Below are 23,079 nucleotides of genomic sequence, written 5' to 3'. Positions count from 1 at the left end.
GAACATGCTCCCTTAAAGACCTAAACAACAACCACTGAAATGTAAAACCAGCATAGAAACAGACAATGGTTATGAGAGGAACCAAAAACAAGGTTCCTAACCTAACACAAAGCAAAAGACAGGACAAAGTAGCATCCTAATAACCACAAATAGATCTTACAAGAAATAACAGAAACAGGGAACAAGCATCAACCAAAAGCTAGCCATGCAAGGCCAATCACCACTAAAAACTGGATTGAAGAACCACCAAGCCGGTGATCATCAAAGCAGGTTGCAAGCCGCTGAAGGATGAGTCGGCTACGGCAGCCACAATAGAACAGCAAACTCCCAGCCGAGACAAAGAAAGCCATGTGAAGGAGACAGATGTCCAAAGCATAGCCAAAGTCAAGAACCGAAGTCAACAATGGCAGCCAGCAAGTGGATCTCCAAGCAATCACAACCACATGCAAGAGCATGCAAATGCATTCCTTCCACACGTCTAAAGAACAAAGAATGGCCAATCAGAGCACGCCCATCCATCCAAGATAAATGAGAGAGGTATAATGTTGGGACGTAACAACATGCATGTGCCAAGCAGAAGAAAAAGCAACCAACCCGATCATGAAGATTCAGCTCCCTAAGGTCACTAACTACCGAGGGGACACCGAGGGATTCGCAACAACCAGACAGAAGAGGCCTGGCCAAAGCCACCACCTTCATCATCAGCACATCAAGGGAAATCCCACCAAGCAAGCCAAAGACCCATAACCAGCACAGGAGAAGCTAGTAGAAGCATAGCAACACAACATATCAACAGCCAACATGAAGAGAAAAATGATCCTACTCGTGGAAATGGAAAACTAAGAAGAACAAAGTTTGGAGTTTACGGAATAGAGAAGGAATAGAAGTGTTTTTGCTGTTTAATAGTCTTTTGTTCCTCTCCTCCCAGATTATATAAACAAGGAAACAACTCTTAAACAAGTTAGAAGTTAGTCAACCCTGGCCCATCTAACTTAACCATCAAAAACACTATTTCTTATTTTAATTATAGCTAAAATTATAAAATTCATTTTTAAATGTGGCTCAATTCTTATGAAAGCTAAGATTTCAAGCTACATCTTTACTAAGGGATGGAAGCTCTGTTTTACCATTAACACGCCTAAATTACATGTTATCGTAACTTGTCAAACTGTCTTGTATAGTTTTTCAGCTTGACCTCCCCTTAGATTTTAACTCATATCTAGAGTTTTAAAACTTCAAATTAAGTAAAGTTAGTTCCATTGAAAAGTTAATATCTTTAGCTATAACTTCTATGAAGAAACTTATCCCACATTTTATCATTTTACATGTCCTAATCTCCTCTAGACTTTAGGAGACAAGACTGTCTAGTTTTATTATTTTGGGCTGTACGATAAATCAAACATTTTTATATGACTTCTCACCATTCAAAACAACTATTGTCATGTTATCACCAAATACAACCTTCTAATACCAGTCAATCCAACTAATATTTATTTAAAATAGTCAAAATTATTTCAAGGAAAACATGCTCATTGTAGGAATTCATGCATATAATATATTTCACCAACATTAGCATAATCATATACATTTCTAATTCATCATAAAGGTTTATCACACTTCACACTAACAATAGCATAAATGAGATAAAATGTGTATTTTTTTTATTATAAGTCTTCATCCATACCTTCACACATATCAATCTTTTCAAAAATGAATAACCTTGATTCAACTATACCAACATTAGCATAAATTTCTTTTTCTAAAAAAAAATAATGTGGCCAGCACCATAACTTGCCCATACCATGATTTATTTAAAAATTATTTCCCATTAATTCCTCTCTTTCATGAAAATTCAACACATCACAATGATTTTAACCTTAAAATTCAATAATCATCCTCAAAGTTCCATTCCATAACAATATAATCAATTCAATCATGTTATATATTATAACTAAACTTATCTAAAATCACCTCCCACACAAAATTATGAATTGTAAATTCACAATTTACTTATGCAAACACATTTCTATTACATATTATTTGATTTCTCCTTGGCTGACTATAAATGCCTTTAGAAACACAATGTTTTCTTTATTATTTTTTCCTAATTTAGCACTTATCACAAGTTATTCTAACCCAATTGATTCAATTCATCATCAATTTTCATTTTCCCCAAAGTTCTATCATGAACCCTAACATAAAATTCATGATTTTAGCATCAATTCTTAATCAAATGTATTGAGGCTTGCATTTTCAAGTTTAGTACCCCTTACCTGGTGATAATTCAAGCTCTAAATCTTAACCGGTTAAAATTTTTCTCTTCCCTTTCTCTCTTCCTCTGCTGCCAGCAGTTGTTCTTATAATCCCTCTCTTCTCTTGATTTTTTTTCTTCTTTTATTAATGGATTTAGATGGTTTGATCCATAACCATAAAATCCTCTCTTAATTTCATGGTTTTTATAGGTTTTCTCTAATGATTTTTTGATAAAAATGGAGTTTTCTGTCTCTTATTCTTTCATTCTTTACTGTCAGCCCCATAAAAGAGAGAAAGAATGGTTTTTATATCAACTTTTTTTTTTTCATTTTGACCACACTTCCTCATATTATCTAAATTTATCCCCATAACTTTTAATTGATTTTCTCCCTTATATTTAGTGTCAACATTTTTTTTTAATTTTTCCCTTGATATTAAATTTAAATTTTCTTAATTTTAATTTAACCCATTTTATCTCTTATTTAAAAAATTTAATATTTCAAGAAAAATTAGCCAAGAGTTTACATTCTCCCCTCCTTTAAAGAATTTTATCCTCAAAATTCAAATTTCCTTACAAGGATTTAAGAATAACTCTTGAAACTTTCCTTTCATCTTTGATTCTTTTTCCCAAGTTTCTTTTTCAACCTAAAAACTCTTCCACAATATCTTTACCATATGAATCTTTTTACTTCTTAACTCTTTTTCACTTTGGTCCAGAATTTTTATTGGCTTCACCTCCAGGGTCAAATCTTCTTTAACCTTTAATGAACTTGTGGTAGCACTCAATAAGGGTCCACATCAGCCTTTCACAATAAGGAAACATGAAATACATCATGTGTCTTTACCAATTATAAGGGTGAGGCCCTATTTGTATGCTACCGGTCCAATTCTTTTCACTACTTTGAAGGGTGCCAAATATATTTTCATATCAAACCGCAACATATGCTTTCAAGGAGTAACTTTCAAATACACCATATCTCTAACATCAAATTTAAGAGGTCTCCTCCTAACATCTGTAAAACTCTTATGCCTATTCTGAGTAGCCTTCATTCTATCTCTTATGATTTTCACCTTCTCTGAAGTAATCTGTACTAATTATGGTCTCATCAACTTCCTATCACCAACTTCCTCCCAACAAACAGGGGTTCTATATTTGTTTTTCCATACAATGCCTCATAAGGTGTTATCTCTATCATAGACTGATAATTATTGTTGTAGATGAATTCTACAAGTGACAGGTGTTCCTCCCAATTTTCCCTAACTCCAATATACAAGCCCTCAATAAATCATTTAAAGTTTAGATTGCTCTCTTTGATTGCCCATCTGACTAAGGATGAAATGCGGTGCTCAAATTTACTTTTGTCTCTAGAGCACATTAGATATTTGGCCATAATCGTGAAGTGAATCTAGGGTCTTGATAAAAAACAATCAATATTGGTACCTCATGAGATCTCACCACCTCATTCACGACAATCCACTCCAAATTCTTTTTTAAAAAATATTTGATGACAAACATGTCATCTGCCTAGGTAGGCAACATGTCATCTTCTCAACCATGTCAGGCCATCTAAGGTGACCAAGAAATTGAGTTCCAAGATATTTTGACCTAAAAACCCCAATATTTTACCATCTTTTTTTAAAAAACACAATATTATCCTTAATTGCCCTATTTGTAAAGTCAAAACACCTAAAATTGGTGTAAAATCTCAAAATCAAATCAAATATAAAAAACCCTTATCGAGCCTTAAACTTTTTTTTTCTATAAAGATTAAAGTTTCAAACCACTTCCATGTAACTCTCTTCTCAAAGAAGAGTCCATTGACATTGGATTTTTTTAGCAGTCGAAATATAGTTGGTCAAAAACTTCTCTCACCTCTTTCTTTTATGATAACCTCTCTCTTATCTCTATGAATATATGGATTGAAAAGTAATGAAAATAAAATTCAAAATTGAAGTGTAAAAAATAAAAATATAGGAACCAACTCTTTAAAATAGAAACTTTAGGGACTAAAATATTTAAAATCATTGTTCCCTAATTGTAATGTCCATAAAGCTCCATAGTGTAGGAGAATAGTGAGTTTCACTGCACAAAACTTTCAATTTTTTTAGTATTTAATTATAATACATAAACTAGTAAGGATGTTTTTACGAAATCATATACTTTAAACAAAGTTTTTGCTTTTATATAAGGTGATTAAGGTTTGTATGGTGTAAATGAAAAAGTGAAGTCAAATAACTGTTGGGTTTCTCGAAATACATATACGTAGCAAAGACAATAAATTTAAAAAACAATTAGGAGTCCTAAGATCCTCTTAAACAGATCTTGGGTTGTTTATGATTTATACGAAGATTTCCTGAAGATCAGATGTTTTTTTTTTGCTTTGAATAATTGCTTCAAAGTTAAGTTGATACAAACCACAAGTCGTCCAAGTTTCTGACTTCTAATGGTAATTCACATGAACCACCGGTGAAAAATCTTCTAAACCCTTTTAGGAGAGAGAGATTGTTATGCCTTTGAGTGCTAGCTTTTTTTTTTTGTAACTTTTAGGTGTTCTGTAACTTATGTAGTTTTTGTAATATTTACTACACAAAAAATAAAAGGTCTGCATTCTATTTTTAAGGAAACCTAAAAACCCTATAAGTAACAAAATATTAATTTACCCCCTGAATAATATCACATGTATTATTTCAGAACAATCTTAGAAATTTATTCAATCAAATCCCTACTTGATTTTTTTAGGTTTAGTACTGTAATTCCATGTATAAATTACACTATAGTCCTCAATTTCTAAAACTTATTTACAATCAAGTCACACTTGATTAATCATTCCATTTTAATTTATGACCAAAACTTATTTACAATCAAATCCCTACTCGATTTTTTTTAGTTCTTATGTGTACAACTCATTAGGTTCCCTAATAAGTTGGCTCAAATATAAATCACAATCCTAAATAAAATAGGATTAAATAAATTAAGTTATTATCAATTCAAAAATTGATTGGTTTATATTTGAAGATCAAGTATAACGTCTAACAATCTGTCATAATCCCCTAAATATTAGGAAAGTCATAAGTGGTTTGACTTAACATTTCAGTGACTGGTTTCTCAATGTAATTATTATTTCTTCTTCAACAATATTCCGATGCAACAGGAATGTTACAATTATAAAAACTTTATTAATAAATTAAATATATTTATAATTAAGAAAAAAATCAATATCATTTATATCCAACCGATTAATTACAAAGCATATAAACTAACGACAATAACATAAACCACGGTCCAAATATTAGCTCCATTATAAATTACTAGAATATCAAAATTATAAATAAATAAAATCACGTACTATCATCACCATCTATTTAGTGTATCCACGAGAGATTGAGATAGAGATCACTGAGATTCTTACTGTCTGTTGTCAAGGGAATATTGATATAGATATAGATGCCCGCACATATGGGAGTAAGAAATGATGAAAGAATCACAATGTGTATATTTGAAAAAAAATAAAAAATAATAAGAAAAATCTAAAGGAATGCTAATTCGAAAGCATTTAAAGTGTCGCTATCCTCTCTCTCAATCTCGCATTATCTCTTCATCTTTGTGTCCCTTTCTATGCTCAAACAGTTAATAATGTCTTGAAAGCGACACCGTGTGCCAAACCGTAGAAATATCTTGCATAGAAGCAAAGCATAAATGCGGCCTCTGTCAATAATACAGAAGGGAAAGGAGGTTCGTGCAGAGAGAGTTGAACTGCAGCCCCTCGTGATGTCTACTGATTCTCACAGCGCACTCGTAGAACATGTATGTGTGTATGTAACTAAGTGGATTGAAATTCGTTGTCTGATGAGTTCTATGTTAAGTATTCAAATGATATTATCTCTACAAAAGTCTGATGAGATAATATATATATATATATATATATATATATATATATATATATATATATATCAGAGAAAAAAAGTATAAGTGAAACACTAGCTTGTGAGGAGAAGTATTGTTCATTCAAACAATATCTTTTTTATCCTTGAGATTTTTAATGTTTTGGCTCCTTATTTTTATTTTCTTATTTAGTCCATTAACATTGCTTCGATTTGCAATTGATCTTGGTTATTTGTTTTTCATGCAGTGTAAGAAGATCTTGAAGTGTCAAGAAAATGTTACGTTGCTCGGTTAGTGCTTGATTTAACGAAATAAAATTCAGTTTCATTTAAAATAATTAGAGTTTCATAGACCGAATTTAAAGCCTAAATAAATGTTTGGTCCTTTTTTTGCCAACATTAGGAATTGATTTGCATGGTTATGAAGGAAGTTCATGTTCCTTTTTTAATTTTGGTCCCTTGACTTTTTTTCTTTTTCAATTTGATCCCACTGCATTGACTTTATTTGGAATTTTACTTGGTAGTTCGTTTTGGTTGCCTTGATATGAAGATCTCGCAATATCGATAAAGATTTGTGGTATTTGCTAATGCTTGGTTTTGCAAAATAAAATAAAATTTGACTAATTTAGAACAATTAAATGTTAAGAGATTAAAACTAAAACTAAAACAAATATGTGGACGGGATAAACGGGCAATGAAAGTTAGTTGGCACGTGTGACGCACTCACCAACTAGTAGGGGAAGCCCACCATATTCCAGTAACATGTGTGGCTTCCTTTAGCAGCCAAACATCGCCTTCCACGATGAAGTTGGAAGTAGTGCGCCAAGCTTTTCGTGATGGCCCGACACATGGTTATAGAGGTGTGATGATGAGGCTCCAACAACTTCTTTTTTTCTTCTCCTTATTTTTCTCTCTCTTCTCATCGAGATTCATATTGGCCTACCAAAAACATATAACAATATATCTAGTCCAAAAGACAACTCTATGCAAGATTAAAGAACATACATTGTTCCAATTTAGAGTGTTATTGTTGAACACATAGTTGTTTCTCATTGTAAACCCCTAAAATATGAATGCATGAGATTAAGTAAATTGAGAAGAACCTATTTGGTAAAACACAAAAAGACTTTAATATAAAGTATTGAAACACACATAAGTGGGTAAGGAGAAATTAGGGCATAGTACGGGAAAGACAAAAGGATGAGGGGACTAAATTGAAAAGGTATGAACAAGTGAGGGACAATAACAAAAAAAAAAGAGAGGAAAATCCGTCAGCCCTAGGAAGAGAAGGGGGCTAATAGCGAAAAGGAAGATAAGGAAGGAATAAACAATTTTTCTCTCTTCAAACACCTCCTATAAAAAAGAACAAGTAGAGGGAACATATACCATCAAGTCCATGAGAGAAAATAAAAAGTTGAGTGAAGATTAAACACCCAAAAACCATACAAACTTAGAAAGAAAAGGAGACGGGGGCTGGCGGCGGTAGAAGAGAGTGAAGAGAGACCAAAAGATTTGAGGGAGAAAGAGTTTGAAGAGGCAGAAAACGCAGCTATGTACAAACCTAACATCCTCTTAGACAAACTTCTAGTACTTTGGGTAAGTTTTATACAAAAACATTAGCTCTTAGATGAGGGTTCTTGAGGAAATTTTTTGGGAAGATGAAAGGTAAGGATAGAACGTGAAAGAGAGATGAAAAAGGCTTGATAATGCGTTAGAAAAATTAAAGAACAGAATGACTAAGAAAAAGCTATAGAGCCTTCGGCCATACCTGAAATTAGTGATGGGGAAGCACCCTTTTTATGCTAAATCATGCGTGAATGTTAAAGTCTCTCTCGCAATGAGCAAAAGCCAATATTAGGATTGTTCCCAAAGTCTCAGAAACCAATGAAGTGGAATTTCTTTCACAATGAGCAAAAGCTAATGTTGGGATTGTTTTCAAAGTCTCGAAAACCAATGAAGTTGGTTTATTTTACTTATTGTAATCTATCAACCTATTCATATGAAGATAGCGAGTACTGGTTCAATGCATAAATATTTATAACTAGATTTAGATAAAAATCTTTAATCATAATTTGATTTCCCACTATTTTTCTGCAAATTAATAACCCTCACTATTAATTAGGAAAATCTCGCTTAGATCTCCTAATGGGCTAAGATCCCGTTTAATTTATATGACCTTATATAACTCAAAAAATCAAAATAAATTAAATTAGGTTGATAACATAGCTTATCAATCACATCTTTATGTGACTCTTAGATCAATTAGGTGACAACTTTTTATTTAAACATATCATATATGTTTTGCCTAACTATTGCCTTTATTCTTATATGATCATGAGTAACTCATACAAATCATGTAAGTTAGTTAAGTAGGACTCGATTTTATAGCATTAAATATATTCGATTAACGGTAACCTTAAGTAACTCAACAAATTATCCATAAATAGAACTCTGGTTTTATGCATATAAAATTAGAAGGCAACAAATCATGTTCTTAACATATACTTAATATATTGATGAGGGATTTATTATTTTAATTAAGTCTCACTCCATAGCATTAATGATAAATCATACATAACAATTATGTATAAACATTTACCCTTAATATGTCATTCTAATTAAATGATTATGGATATATTTAAACTAATTCCCTCAAGCTGTCGAAGAAAATTATGTGGTCAAAACCTAGGTAGCTGTTGCAAATCTTCATAAGTCTTTTGCAAGCACAATGGTTGTAGCTTTTTCATCATTATTTCTTTGTCTTAGATTACAAAATAAATTTTCCTATTTGAATTCCTACATTTCTAAATCATATAACATTTACATAATTGTATAAGAAACCTTGAGTTACATTTGAGGTGAATTAGATGAGAAAAGAATTTTACAACACATAAAAAAAATAGAGAAAAGGCAAAACACGCAGACCCTATATACTATTACAATCATTCAACCATAAAAACATAATGGCATTGGTCTTTAATGTTTATAATCATCCATCACGCATTATAACATATTAATATGCATAATAAAATTATTTCATGTTAATTCTATTTATTGGCTTTATGTGCAATTTTTAAAATAATATTTCTAATAGTTAGAAATATTAAATCAAATGCAATTTGATAATTTTCCAAACATAATAAACCCAATCTAATAAAATAAAATTTTCAAACTTTAATAAGAAAATTAATCATATTAAAATTCTTATTAACATCCGATCAAATAAACAAAATTTTATTTCTTAAAAACTCTCTTTATTTAAGAAAACATATTAAAAAAATAAATTTTAATTAAATCCTAATCGTACAAGGATATTATAAAATTCAAAATTTTTGAATTAAACATTTTAATTGAATTCTAATCCTATTAGGAAAATTAATTTAATTTAAAATTTTAATTTTAAAATACAAAATCAACATTTTATATTTAGAGGGGTAGAATCATAATTATATCGCATATCGCATATCACATATCTCATATTGTAAAAAAGGAATAAATGACAGGGAAAAATTAGTAAAGTACACTTTAAAACCCTATTATAATTAATTATAAGTGTTAGGGATATAATGGTAATTATACCCCCAAAAACCCTAGAAAAACACCAAGGGTAGAATCATAATTTTGCCTCTCTCCCTTCTTCTCTACTACTAGCAGTGGGCTCTCTACCCACTGCCAGCAACTAGTGTAGCGGAAGTCATCACTGTCGCTGCCAGCTAACAGCACGAGGGATAACCCCTCGCGTTAAGCAGCCGCCAGCTTGAGGCAGAAGGCTAGTGATGCTAGCAGAGCCAAGCACTGTTGGTGTGCCTCAACAGTAGTTGGGGAGGTGCTGCTGTAAGCAATGCCAATCATAGCCACCCTATTGCTTTTAGAATTTTTTCATATTCATCCAAAATACTAGATTTTACCATATTCGAATAATCTAGTCAGATTTGGCTGGAACAGTAGATATTCAATTTAATTTTTTTTGAGAAAAAATACAGGAGAGAAAAATTAATTTTGGGAAAATAATTTTTCCACATAAAATTAATTTGAAATTAATGCCAATAAGAATTAAAATATACAATCAATAACCCTAATTATCTAAAGATGGCTCTAATACCAATGTTAGGTTTCCCAAAACATATAGACGTAGCAAAAATGGTAAATTAAAATTTTTTTTTAGGAGTCTAAAGTATCAAGCTAGATAGAACTAAAGTTGTTTTAGGGTTTTATATGAACATTACCTGAAGATTAGATGTTGTTTATGACTTTGAATATTTGTTTCAAAGGCTGGGTTGTTGCAAACCACAAAACGTCTAGTTTTTTGCCTCTAACAGTAATCCACACAAACCACCAGTGAGAAATCTCCTAAACTTTTTTAGGAAAAGGGATTGTTATACCTAAAAGTGCTAGCTCCTTTCTTTTATGTTTTAAGTGTTTATGAACTGTTTTATACTCTACTCACCCTTACATCATCACTACTCATAGAAAATAAAAGGCATAACATTCTATTTATAGGAAAACCTAAAAACCCTATAAATGATAAAATATAAATTTTTCCCTTAAATAATATCATATGTATTATTTTAGGCTAATTTTAGAAATTTATCCAATCAAGTCCTTATTTGATTATTTCTAGTTTTAGAATTGTAATCCTCTATATTAATTACATTCTAGTCCTTAATTTTTAAAATTAATTTACAATCAAGTAATACTTGATTAATTATCTAATTTTAATTTTTAACCAATGGTTCTTATATGTATGACCCATTAGGTTCTCTAATAAGTTAGCCCAAATATAAATCACAATCCTAAATAAAATAGGATTAAACAAATTAAAAAAATTAATTTATTATCAATTCAACAATTGATTGATTTATATTTGAAGATCAAGTACAATGTCTAGCAACCTATCATGATCCCCCAAATATTAAGAAAATCATAAGTGGTTTGATTTAACCTTTTCGTGACCAGCTTCTTAGTGTAATTATTATCCTTTCATCAATAATGTTTTGATTTATACATTATAGCATGTAGTGTGTCTACTCTGTTAAATTGTGTTTGTTCTCAATGTCATAGTCATTGATTCAAATAAGATTTGAAACTCTTTTCAATTCTCATTCCACCTTACGCAAGGATTTACAATTAATGCTATTTAAGAACAGATGAAATATTTTTCCTAATTCACCAAGGATGATGAATCCTCTTTTAATTACTTAAATACTTTAATATAGTTTATGTTATACCCAATACCTACCCATTTGTTATCCTTGATTAGGATAACGTGTAGCAAGATCAAAATATAACACTTCCTATATAAAATAACTTAGTGATCTTAAGTCTAAGGATCACTTACACAACTATCATGTGAGCCTTTCCATAGACACATGTGACCTCTATATATGGAATTCTCATGCGGGTCAGTTCAATATACATATATCATCTCACAAGAACTTACATATTAGTTCTAGGTATCCCTCATACCTTAGTTTATGAGAACAACTGTTTCCTTTCATAAAGAAAAGAACATAATATATATTACTCTCAACAGCTCTAATTAATGTCCAGTTTTAATAAAGCATTGATCAAGAACATTTAGGAACAATATTTCGATGCAATAAGAATCTCATAATTATAACAAATTTAAAATTTTCTTTGCAAATCATTTTTATCCGTAGAACTTTATCTTTACTCTAGATTTATTAATCAAATATTATATTCATTAATCAAATATTTGATGAATATTAAAGATAAATTTTATATATATATATATATATATATATATATATATGAACAAAGTCAATGTCACGTATAACTAAATGATTAACTATAGGGCATATACATTAATAGTAACAAACATGTAGCGACCACAAATTCACATCTTTCTTAATTATAAGTAAACAAGAATGAACTAGTCTAAAACATGGTTCAAAGGTTGCATGCAAGGTTGTCAAAAATGTTTTTTTGACACGACATGAAATATACAATATAAACTCGGATCGTAAAATCGCAAGAAAAATATTTTAACTAATTATATATTGACAATTTCAATCAAGTAGTAAATAATAATATAACACAATTAAAATAAAAGTGAAATAAACAATACAAATGTCCAAACACCTTAAAATACATAATTCAAATAAAAATTCATACATGGTTTAAATAACTTAAAAATACGAAAAGAAAAAAAAAGATTGAACAACTATGTTTTATTGATAGAGTTTCAGAACATTTTCTAGATGACAGGTTTTGAAACACACTGCAGGCAACTAGTGAGATGATACAACATTCTAAGATATATCACCAACTTCAAAAAACATTTAACAGAGACCAATACAGTGAACCCGTGACAACGAGAACAAAAACGTATAAAATGACATCAATTTAATCTCATGCCACCTCACCTTCCACTTTTTTATGTTAGTAACAAGTCCTAGAAATAATGTCCAAATATCCCACCAAGCAAGACATGTATTTCAAGTTCTCTCTAAGTCTTTGTCGTCTCTCTTTGTAGTTAACAAATGGTTAGTCTAAAACACAGTATTTATCTCTATATAAGTATTCATATCTCTTATTTTACTCCTTTGATTCCTCACCATCTATCTCTGTCTTTTCATGGTTTTGATCCTCCGATCATGCCTTCCCGGCCTAAAATACAGTATAAGGCTTTCTCATACCCAAGATCCTCTAATGCTGGTGTTAGTCTGCTAAGATTGAAAATTTGAGATTTGGGCAACGGGGAAAGGGGAGACTGGGGAGTGGGGACTATGTAGTGGAGTGTCAGGGGACTCGGACAGGGAGATAGTAAATTTTTTAACTTTTGCGGGTTAAAACTCGGTTAAAATCGGTAAAATCGAACCGATTTTACAAGTTTGACCGATTTTGACCGAGTTTGATCGATTTCGAGTTTTAACCCGATTTGACACGTTATATACATGTTGACTCGTAAAATCGTAAGATTTTAAGAGTCAACTTGTGATTTTAACAACCTTAGCTGCATGACAAAAAAAGAACAACAGAACTTTGATGAATGATAAGAACTTTAAAGAAACATTTAAAGCAAGAACAAAAACTAATTAATCACATATATCAATAAATTAGAAAAGGTAAGGAAAAAAATGAAAAAAAAAAAAGGGATGGAACTAGCAAAGCTCAATCCAAAGCGCTCAAAAGCATGTAGTTGAAAGTAGCACAATAAAACCTCAACAACAAATAACATTCAAATTCAGAAAAAAGAAAAAAAATATAAAAGGAGGAGAAGAACTCAACATGGCAAGCAACAATTGTCATATAAGCAATATGACACCGTAATAGCTAAAAAAAGAAGCGAAAACTATTTTTTTAAAAAAGGAAAAAAACAAAAACAAGGCTAATTAAGGAACAAAACAATTAAGCGAACAACAATGTTTCAATGATAAGCAAGGATTCACGAATCAATGTAAAAAGAAAGAGAAACCCATTGCCTTGTCCAACCCCAACAATGCAAGAAGAAAGAAGCTCTAGGATAATGCACATTTAATGAGTTATTAGTGTTAATTTAATTTATGAAAGTGTGAAAAATAAAAAATAACCCCCTAAAACCCATAATATAAACAAATTAAGGATAAAAATGTAATAGCATAGAACCACAAATGGCACCATAACAAAAAGGACAATTAAAGGGTAAATAAGACAAAACCTTCCTAAAAACCCTAGAGCATGCCTAAAAAAATATCAAGGTCGACCAATCATTGTTGCACAAACAATGTCATCCATTATGCAATTGAGAGAAAAGCAATGGTCAAACACAACAAAAATACATGCTCATTTAATTTTTATGTTAATTATTAATTATTAATGTTATCATAAACAAGAGAATCTATTAAAAAAAATGAGGATAACTGAGAAAAAAATACTAATAAAGATACTAAATAAATCAAAATTTGATAATACAAACATTTTAATAGAAAATAAATGAGTATAAACACTTGGATAAAAAATAAAAATAAAAACCTATACATTATATAATTGATTCTCTCAACTAAAATAGAAAAAAAAAATTTGGTATACAAATAATTTTGTAAATAACTGTCACGAGGAGCCTAATAAAAAAAGATTTTAATTATCTAGTAGATGACCCAGTGTTAAAAGTTTGGGATCAAGGGGTTTGCTCTCCCTATAGTCTCAAGTTCGAGCCTTGTGGTTGCTAATATGATAGCTACTGGAGGCTTACATCGTCGTTAACTTTAGGGCTCGTGTGATTAGTCGAGGTGTGCACAAGTTGATCTGGACATCCACGTTAATAAAAAAAACAAGATGTCCAATTTCAACATCAATTGTCCACGTAAAAGATGTTAACCAATGTCAAACCAATTCTTATAAAAATACTCAAATAGAAAAATTAAAATATTTTTAAAATTAAAAAGATTATCTTGAATAAAATATTAACACGCGTAAAGCAATTATTACAACAACAATTCAAAAGTCTTTAGTGGAATAAATTATAAATTATTTCTTTAGTTTTACAAAATGAATTAAAAGAATTTAATTCATTTAATTTCAAAAAATTCATTAATTAGTACTTTGATTAGTGTTAACTCAGTCTAATTACTTTGTTCTATAAAATATCTTCTTTTTTGTCAATTTTTTCGTATTATTTATTTTCTTTTTTATTTTCTAAAATAAATAGATGAAAAGAGCTAACTAATAATATTTTAAGAAAATAAAGGGACTATTTCATTATTTTATAAAATTAGAGAGACTAATTTATAATTACTCGGAGTAATTAACTTTTATTACTGTCTTGAAAAACAAATAATCACCCACAGGTTTTTGTTTACGATCTCAAGCTCCCAACAACACTATTAAACACTCCACAAATCTCTTGCGATTCCTTAGCTTCCTTTCTGATCTTCTCTTCGCTCTTTAGTTACAGATCTCTTTCTCTGTTTCTCCAAACCCCAAATCAGAATCCAATCCAATCAGGTACCTTTGATCTGTTATTGTCTTTGTACTGTAATTTCTTGTTGATCCATCTATTTATGCATGTTTAATCTTATTTATCTTCTTTGAGTACTTTTCTCTATTTTATTTTCACTTTCTTGAATTCCCCCCTCTTTTTTTGCTCCTTCCCATCGCTGTCTGCATCTCTCTTTTTTGTCCTTTTCTTTTCGGGGTTTGAAGTTAAATTGGGCTTTGTGCTTCGGATTTTCAATTCTGGATCTTGCCATGCTATTTGACTAGTATTGGAATGGACTTTGTCGCTGATGCTTTGACATTCTTGTCATTGCTACTGCTACTTTTGCATTCGCTCTGACTGCTGTATTTGCTATTATTGTTTCTCTTTTATTCCCATCAAAGACCACCCCTTTTCACAAGCTGTTGAATCGGAATTTGGCCATCAATAAGCTTTACCATGCCAAGGACGAGCTTTTAGCATGCCTGTCTGTTGAGCATTTGGTCTTGTGTGGTTGGATCAGCTCGCTGAGTATTTCTATTTTAGTTAGTCAATGCTTTGCTTATTCATGTGTTTGAATCCTGTGTGGACATATTTGTTGATGGTTTTCTCTGCTTGTTTAGATAGTGCCCCATTTGTTTATTTTCTTACATTTTTCCCCTCTCCAGGGTTATGCTTAACTATATTGGTTCCTTTATTTTTTTGGATAAAAGTCATTGCCTTATTAGCTTATCCAATTGATTTCATTTGTATGCTTCCTCCATTGAATTGGGTTATTGAATTTCATTTGCAGATGGCAACGCAGGAAACAGCTCCTGCTTCTGGTCCCAGTGCTGAAGTTGTTGGCAATGCCTTCGTGGAGCAATACTATCACATTCTGCACGAATCACCGGAATTGGTACATAGATTTTATCAAGATTCAAGCTCGCTAAGCCGACCAAATACCGATGGTTTTATGACAACAGTTACTACCATGCAAGTATGTTTATATGGAGACTTTCAGTGCAAATGCACTGCGCGTGTTAATATGATGAAATATGGTGACTTTTCTCTTGCAGCAAATGTGCATTGTACTATTTTTGTTAATCTGTTCACCAAGTAAAGCATATTGCTTGCTTTCTCTAGTTAATAAATGTGAGGCTAACAAGCTCATTCAATTACTGTGATTTAGGACATACTCTGTGATAATTGCTGATGAGTGCATTAGATGAGACATTTTTTTTTAATAATTTAAAAATGGGAATAAAAAAGTCTGCTGAATGATCTATTTTCATTACCCTTTTTATGTAAATGAATTGTTCTGTGCACCATTGTCAAATCTGCTTATATTGCTTTGGGAATCTCTGTGATCAAGTTTAGATAGCTCAGAATTACTGCAATATAACTTAAGGTAGAAAAGCTTGTCATCCCACTATTAAGTATGGGTATTTTTCTTAATGGTAATTGATGCACTTTCAGAATCAGCACAATCACTTCAACTCCAAAGGTTTGCCAATTCACATTTTCTGACTTGCATTTAGTCCTCGATATAGCTCACACAGAATAAATTTTTTATGAAAATTTTCTTCAGACTGGTATTCATTATGGGATTTACCTCTCGTATTTGTTCAGGAAACTTGGATATTCTGTACTGATAACTGGCTTGAATGAGAGTCTTAAATTCTTATTATAGTCTGGCATAGGTTGATGGGCAGTTTTTATTGTTCTTTGTCTTGGAGCAGGCAATCAATGACAAGATCCTTTCATTGAATTATAAAGATTACACAGCTGAGATAAAAACGGCAGATGCTCAAGAGTCGCATGAGAAAGGAGTGATTGTTCTTGTAACTGGGTGCTTAACTGGAAAGGATGACGTGAAAAAGAAATTCACACAAACATTCTTTCTTGCTCCTCAAGAAAAAGGGTACTTTGTATTGAATGATGTATTTAGGTTTGTTGGAGAGAACGAACCAATGCCAAACACTTCTGCTTTGGCTAATGGCATCGTTGAAAGTGCTCCACCTGCCTTGACAGCAGAATCAGGTTGGGATGATGTGGTAGAACCAGGTTGGCATAATATTCTGGCTCTCACTTCTTTTCTTTTTTTCTCCCCTTTTTTATATTTGTCATTATCCTCGGTTTCATTGAAAATGCTCCACCTGCCTTGACAGCAAAATCAGGTTGGGATGATGTGGTAGAACCAGGTTGGCATAATATTCTGGCTCTCACTTCTTTTCTTTTTTTCTCCCCTTTTTTATATTTGTCATTATCCTCGGTTTCATTGAAAATGCTCCACCTGCCTTGACAGCAAAATCAGGTTGGGATGATGTGGTAGAACCAGGTTGGCATAATATTCTGGCTCTCACTTCTTTTCTTTTTTTCTCCCCTTTTTTATATTTGTCATTATCCTCGGTATATTCATTGGGAATGCAAATACTGAACTTGCAATTAAAAATCTCTCCAGATCCCACTCAGGCTACTGATCATCTTACGGTGGATCCTGCTACTTCCTTTGAAGAGGAAGATCTAAATAATGGTTCTGAAGTTTGTGATCATTCTGATAAGGAGGATGGTTCAGTGATTGACATAGAGGTGGTTGAACCTGTAACTGATTCAACTCAGAATGAAATTCTTGCAACTATTAATGCAGCTCCTGCTTCCTTGGAGGATGCTCCAAAGATATCATATGCTTCAATTGTGAGTTGATGCTCGTAATTATCTTATTGTACATTTTAGTACTATTTTAACCCCTTCTGACAATTTTTTAACCTTAATCTTGTATAGTTAAAAGTGATGAAAGGTAATACACCTCATCCAGTCCATTTTTCTATGACTAAAATGAGAGCTGCACCAATAAGCATTGAACAACAGTCAGCTAACTCTGCAAAGTCAGCTGCACCAGAGGCTTTGGCTTCAGCTGGTAGCAGTGCTGGTGAAACTAGCGATGTTCATGAAGAAGGTATCATTTGCCTTTTGAATTGATAGATTGTCATACCTTGATATTTTTTCTCGAGTTTGGTATGTACATATTCTCTAATTATCAATCCACATGTATTATTCTAAAATAAAGATGCTTGTGGTGTGAGTGGAGTGATTGAATCTCTTTTGCCAAGTGGATATACCCTGATGGCAATATCCCTCACTTTAGAAGGGAGGTACCTTTATTGATGGGGTAGGTGAGGAGCCTGCCTCATAATGTTATCTATATTGAATGCAGCAGGATCAATATTTTTTATATCTGACTTTCGTGTGGTAGTCTGGTGGATGTTCTGTTGGTTTTTGTTCTATTTTCCTGATCACATATTGTTTACTTTGCTTTTGTTGCAGCTGAAGGTCACTCTATATTTGTTAAAAATTTACCTTTTGACGCAACGGTTGAACAGCTTGAAGAGGCATTTAAACATTTTGGGCCAATCAAGCATGGTGGCATTCAAGTCAGGAGTAGTAAGGTCTGGTTTGCATGACATTTTTGCATTCCATCCCAACCAAACAATTATTTCTGTAATGCTTATGGTTATCCCTGATGATCTGCAGCAAGGATTCTGTTTTGGCTTTGTTGAATTTGAAACTATGAGTTCCATGCAGGGTGCTCTTGAGGTAATGTATAATACCTTCCTGTTTCATTTTTTTGTCAGTTTTCTCTTGTATTGATTTAACATATGGATTATGAAGTACAAAAAAAAAATGATGATCCTATGGCAATTTAAGCTCATCCAGCAACATACCTGAATTGGTTCCTGTTTCTTTCTTCAATTCTTAATCTCTGTTCCTGTACATTTGGAGAAAGGTTATATGTATTTTGTACTGATTGATGGCGCTTCGGTTTTTCCACTAATTGGATCAAGAGATCAGAGTTTTTTTATGAAGGTGTGGATCCTTGGGCCATTGTGCTTGTAGGTTCTCAGCTGAGGTGCCTTCACTTAGATGCACATGAGGTGCCTTTTACGTGACCAACATTGCATGTATATGAAAGAAAAACAAAGCTAAAGGTCACTCAAGTTTTTCTGATCTTGAGCAGAACTCTCTCTCTCTCTACACACACACACACTTGCATGCTTGCACACAGCCACAAGCAGATGTTCTCAGTCTTAATAATATTTTAACTTTTCTCTTATCTTTTAAAAGGTGATATTGATTTGAGCCACGAGTGTCAATGGCATATTTAGTGCTTTCACTCCTTTTTCCAACTGTGCAAGCTTATGCCAAGTGTCTTGTCTCTTATACTAATTTAACAATTGCTAAAACAAATTCCAGGCTTCACCTATCAATATCGGGGATCATCAAGCTATTGTTGAGGAAAAGAGAACAAACACCCGAGGTAAGCTACCTTGAATTGGTGCTGTGATTTGAATCCCAACCACTGGGGATGGCAATGGGTATCTATGGGTTGGGTTTGAAACTATACGTACCTGAACCTGAACCCTAACCCAAAATTACTATCCATGCCCAACTCGAAACCCGATGGATATGCATTTTTGATATCCAAACCCGAAACTGACCGGGTTTTGGCTGTCCATACCCTAGAAAATAACGATTTTTTGCATCTCTTTCTTTCATGGTTGCTGGGCATGATTAGCTGAGTCAAAAAAAATGAGATCAAATCTTTTTGCCTAGCTGCTGAGAAATTGAAAAGACCTGAAAACCTGTATCTTCAACCTTATTTTCCAGCAACAATTAAACTTATCTAAACTTGAAATATTCCTTGTGAGATTGCTAAGCAAAGGAGACGATGATGACTTGTCTTTTTCTTGCAACAAATCAAAGGAATGTCAAACCAAAGGAGATCGAAGGCTTGGTCCCTTTCACAAAACAAATTTTGAGATAAACAGTATAACACATAGAAATCAGTTGAAAAACAAACAACTCCATAGAGGGCCACAACTAGGCTGCCACTGCTGCTAGATCTGCTGCCGCCGCCACTGGATGGAGAAGAGAGTGAGAGGAAGTGAAGTGATGGCTGGAAGCTGAAAGGAGAAGTGAAAAACCTAAATTTTCCATTAATATATACATAGCTGGGTATAAGTGTAATTTCATCAAACCTTAAGGTTCTTAGTGTATTTCGGGTTGGGTCTGGGTAGGTAGAGCAATATCTGAACCCGACCCGAAACCTGATTGGGTCAAAAAAACTCCTATCTATTCAGATCGGGTAGAGTGGGTATCTATCGGGTTCGGGTAAAATTATCATCCTTAGCAACCATCACAGATAGGATTGCATTTAAAGAGGGCTAAAACCTACATCCAGGCCTAGATGGAAACTAGCTAGGGTTCAAATGGTCCAAAAGACTAGAAGTTTATGGTTCGGTCCTATTAAAGACAAGTTTTAGATGGTTGGTTTCAAGACCAGGATGTAGAATATTGTGTTTCGGGGATTTAGAAATTGAAAATAGATGTAGAATATGATAAATTAATGTACAAACAAAATAGAAAACTACTAGCCTAACACTAGTAAAATCAAGGAATCATTCCTTAATGAAAGAATCCCACTCAAAATGTTAAGCACTCTATTCCTAATAAATTCTCTCACATTGAAATTGAAAGACTACTACAAACATATTAAATAAACGGTGCTTGGACTTTATTCCTGCTCTAATGGAACTTGGACTTTTAACCGAGAAATATATAAGAATTCCTAAACAAGAAACCTAAACAAGTCAATTGTTTAAAGACTAATAAAAAAATGTATGTCCTGCTGAAACTTCCAGCAATCTATAAAATACAGAATAGCCTGGCTACTAAATGGAAGGCAGCCTTTGCAGAGAATCCTCATCCCACAGAATTAACTCTTGGGGCTTGAATATATTCTTTGTTTGTTCCTTGCTTAAATATTTGCCTAAAGTCAAAGCTAAATCCTTAGGTTGCATCATAGTTTTTCTAGAGACAGACCATCTAACAATACTGCAGACACTTTTTTACCTCAAAACAAAGCCCATTGTGGGCTATAAGATTCCAGAAGAGGGTGTGCAAAGGCTACAGACGCTTCTTTATAAAGCCTTTGCGTGGCACGTGCCACCTTCATGAGAGGCGCAAAACAATTACAACCTGTTTGGAATCAAATCACATATGAAATTGAATTCAATTCAACATGAGATTTGAATTCAATTGATAACCTATTATAATTCTTATGCTTAGAATAAAATACTATGGAATTGAATAGAATTAACAATCTTAACTATTTTATTCTTAATTCAGAATTGCATGGTACAACTTCTTAGTGAATAATTTGACATTGTGACAAGTATTACAAGTAATGTCCTCTTCAAGTTTTTATATTTCGTTGGAAAATGACTGCCTTCTACTATAATAATTTGGATTAACAAGCATGAAAATTCAAAATGTTAGTTAAGATGCAAATGAATGTAAAGAAGCCATTACTTTGGTATGTTCTGGGAATCAAAGCCATGCCACTGTGAAGTAGTAGACCATGGAAATGGATATTATAATAGAGGCCATTATATGATCATTAACGGACATTTAATCTTAGGGAAGATGTAAAAACCAGTATTGCTTAATCAAAAGAGTTCTAAATACTTGAATTGATTTAACCCTTGGAATTGAATTCAATTCCAAGGGTTCCAAACAGCCTGATAAGATCTGCTTCCTTGTGTTTCCATTAAGGCCAATTCCTGGCTACCTAATGATTTAAGGTTGGTGATAAAATGGCAGAAACAATACAATCTAAAAAAATGAAGGAGGGGTCGAAGCGGCTGCAGCAATTCCTTGGCATCACTGCCTCTTATATCCAGTGAAGACCTCTACCCCATACTTACCATCTCTCGTAAACCTTTTTCAGAGTTGAATCAATCTTAAGTAAGGGCATATAAAGACAAGAAAACGTCTCCTAAGGCTTGCACCATCACTACATATCTGTAAAATCCGAACTTAGACAGAACAGGCAAGAACCATATAACCACTAAAACTTAGATCTCCTTGAACCATCCAAATATCTACCAAGTTCAACCTCCACCAAGACCAGTCCAAACCACTCTTTTGAGTCTGGTCACCACAAACTTCAAGCTTGTAGGAGACCATTATTGTAACCAAATACAAAATAAAAGACAGACATCTCCAGATATGCCTTGAGAGCAGCAAGGATCTATACCACCCCTTAGCAGGTGGTGGAGGTAAAGAACCATGCCTTGAGGGAGTAGCATGAGATAATGAACTTTGATATGCTAGTAAAAGGAAGGTTATGGAACCTGGATAAGAGTCTCCCTCTCTTTAGTTTGGGAAAGGAAAAGAGAGCTGTCAGTTCAGTTGTGTATTTGCCTTCTGTTTTTTCATTTTTAACTTCTACGACACCTGCAGGCATAAATAAAATTGTAAAATTTTGCTGGTGCTTGCAGTTGGAAGCAGTAGTGGGAGGGGGAGGTATTCTTCAGGAAGAAGTGGGTTTCGGAGTGACAGTTTTAAGAGCCGTGGGAACTTTTTTGGTGGCCGGGGACATGGCAGGAATGAATTCAAAAACCAGGGTGAGTTTTCAGGGCGGCCTAGGGGTTCAACTGGATATGCTGGAGAGGATTATCAGCAAGGTTATCAGAGTGGAAGCAGAAGGGGAGGGCGTCAAGGTGGGACAAAAAGCAGTTCATTTTCTACATGAGCACAGGGAAGGAAAGTTGACAGATGATTTTTTTGACAGTACAAATGAGGGGCATGATGACAATAGATTTTGTTTTGGTTTTATTTTTTAGTGTATTTTTATATTTGCAACTGCTCGTAAGATTATTACTGAATCTTTTGTTTTTTTTTTTTCATGCCCCCCTCTCTCGGGGGGCATTTCATAAAAGCTTACATGAGATTGAAATGGTGTGGCTGCAATCATCGATTAACGTTGTGATGATTTCTTAGCTCCCTCGCTCCGTCCTTTTCTTTTATTAAAAGAAACTGTTGCTCAGCTTATGTGGAAGGGAAATTGATATCGTTAATCGTATTGAATGATTTCTACACACACTCTCACAGAGCCTGTCTCTCATTCAAGGCTGATGTTAGTTTTTAGCGGCATCAAAGCATCATAGATGGACTGCTAGCAGTAGTGATAAATGATCTGAACT

At 33.0% G+C, this 23,079-nt stretch overlaps 1 protein-coding gene across 7 annotated transcripts; it reads left to right on the top strand.

Moving 5' to 3' along the window:
• The first annotated feature begins 14,903 nt into the window (after positions 1–14,903).
• Positions 14,904–22,922, top strand: LOC18105754 (nuclear transport factor 2). 7 transcript variants are annotated; one of them, XM_052447450.1, is made up of 11 exons: positions 14,904–15,081; positions 15,846–16,031; positions 16,774–17,098; positions 17,212–17,235; positions 17,340–17,372; positions 17,496–17,728; positions 17,816–17,990; positions 18,359–18,480; positions 18,566–18,628; positions 19,286–19,349; positions 22,375–22,922. In XM_052447450.1, the coding sequence occupies exons 2-11, from the start codon at positions 15,846–15,848 to the stop codon at positions 22,626–22,628; spliced, it is 1,479 nt and encodes a 492-aa protein (XP_052303410.1). In that variant the 5' UTR covers positions 14,904–15,081; the 3' UTR covers positions 22,629–22,922. The 7 variants fall into 7 exon arrangements, with proteins under 7 accessions (XP_052303410.1, XP_052303409.1, XP_052303413.1 ...); XM_052447449.1 differs by having other exon boundaries at positions 17,203–17,235; XM_052447453.1 differs by lacking the exon at positions 17,212–17,235 and having other exon boundaries at positions 17,349–17,372.
• The last annotated feature ends 157 nt before the right edge of the window (positions 22,923–23,079 follow it).

This window comes from Populus trichocarpa, chromosome 15 (genome assembly GCF_000002775.5).
Source record: "Populus trichocarpa isolate Nisqually-1 chromosome 15, P.trichocarpa_v4.1, whole genome shotgun sequence".
Lineage (NCBI taxonomy): Eukaryota > Viridiplantae > Streptophyta > Magnoliopsida > Malpighiales > Salicaceae > Populus > Populus trichocarpa.
Note: the sequence above shows the minus strand (reverse complement) of the source record. Positions and strands in the feature narration are given on the sequence as shown.

What these genes read in the sequence shown, in the direction of transcription:
- LOC18105754 (XM_052447449.1), top strand. Translation starts at nt 15,846, where the DNA reads ATGGCAACGCAGGAAACAGCTCCTGCTTCTGGTCCCAGTGCTGAAGTT. An exon ending in CCATGCAGGGTGCTCTTGAG is followed by an intron (nt 18,629 to 19,285) that starts GTAATGTATAAT and finishes AACAAATTCCAG; the next exon opens with GCTTCACCTATCAATATCGG. An exon ending in AAAGAGAACAAACACCCGAG is followed by an intron (nt 19,350 to 22,374) that starts GTAAGCTACCTT and finishes TGGTGCTTGCAG; the next exon opens with TTGGAAGCAGTAGTGGGAGG.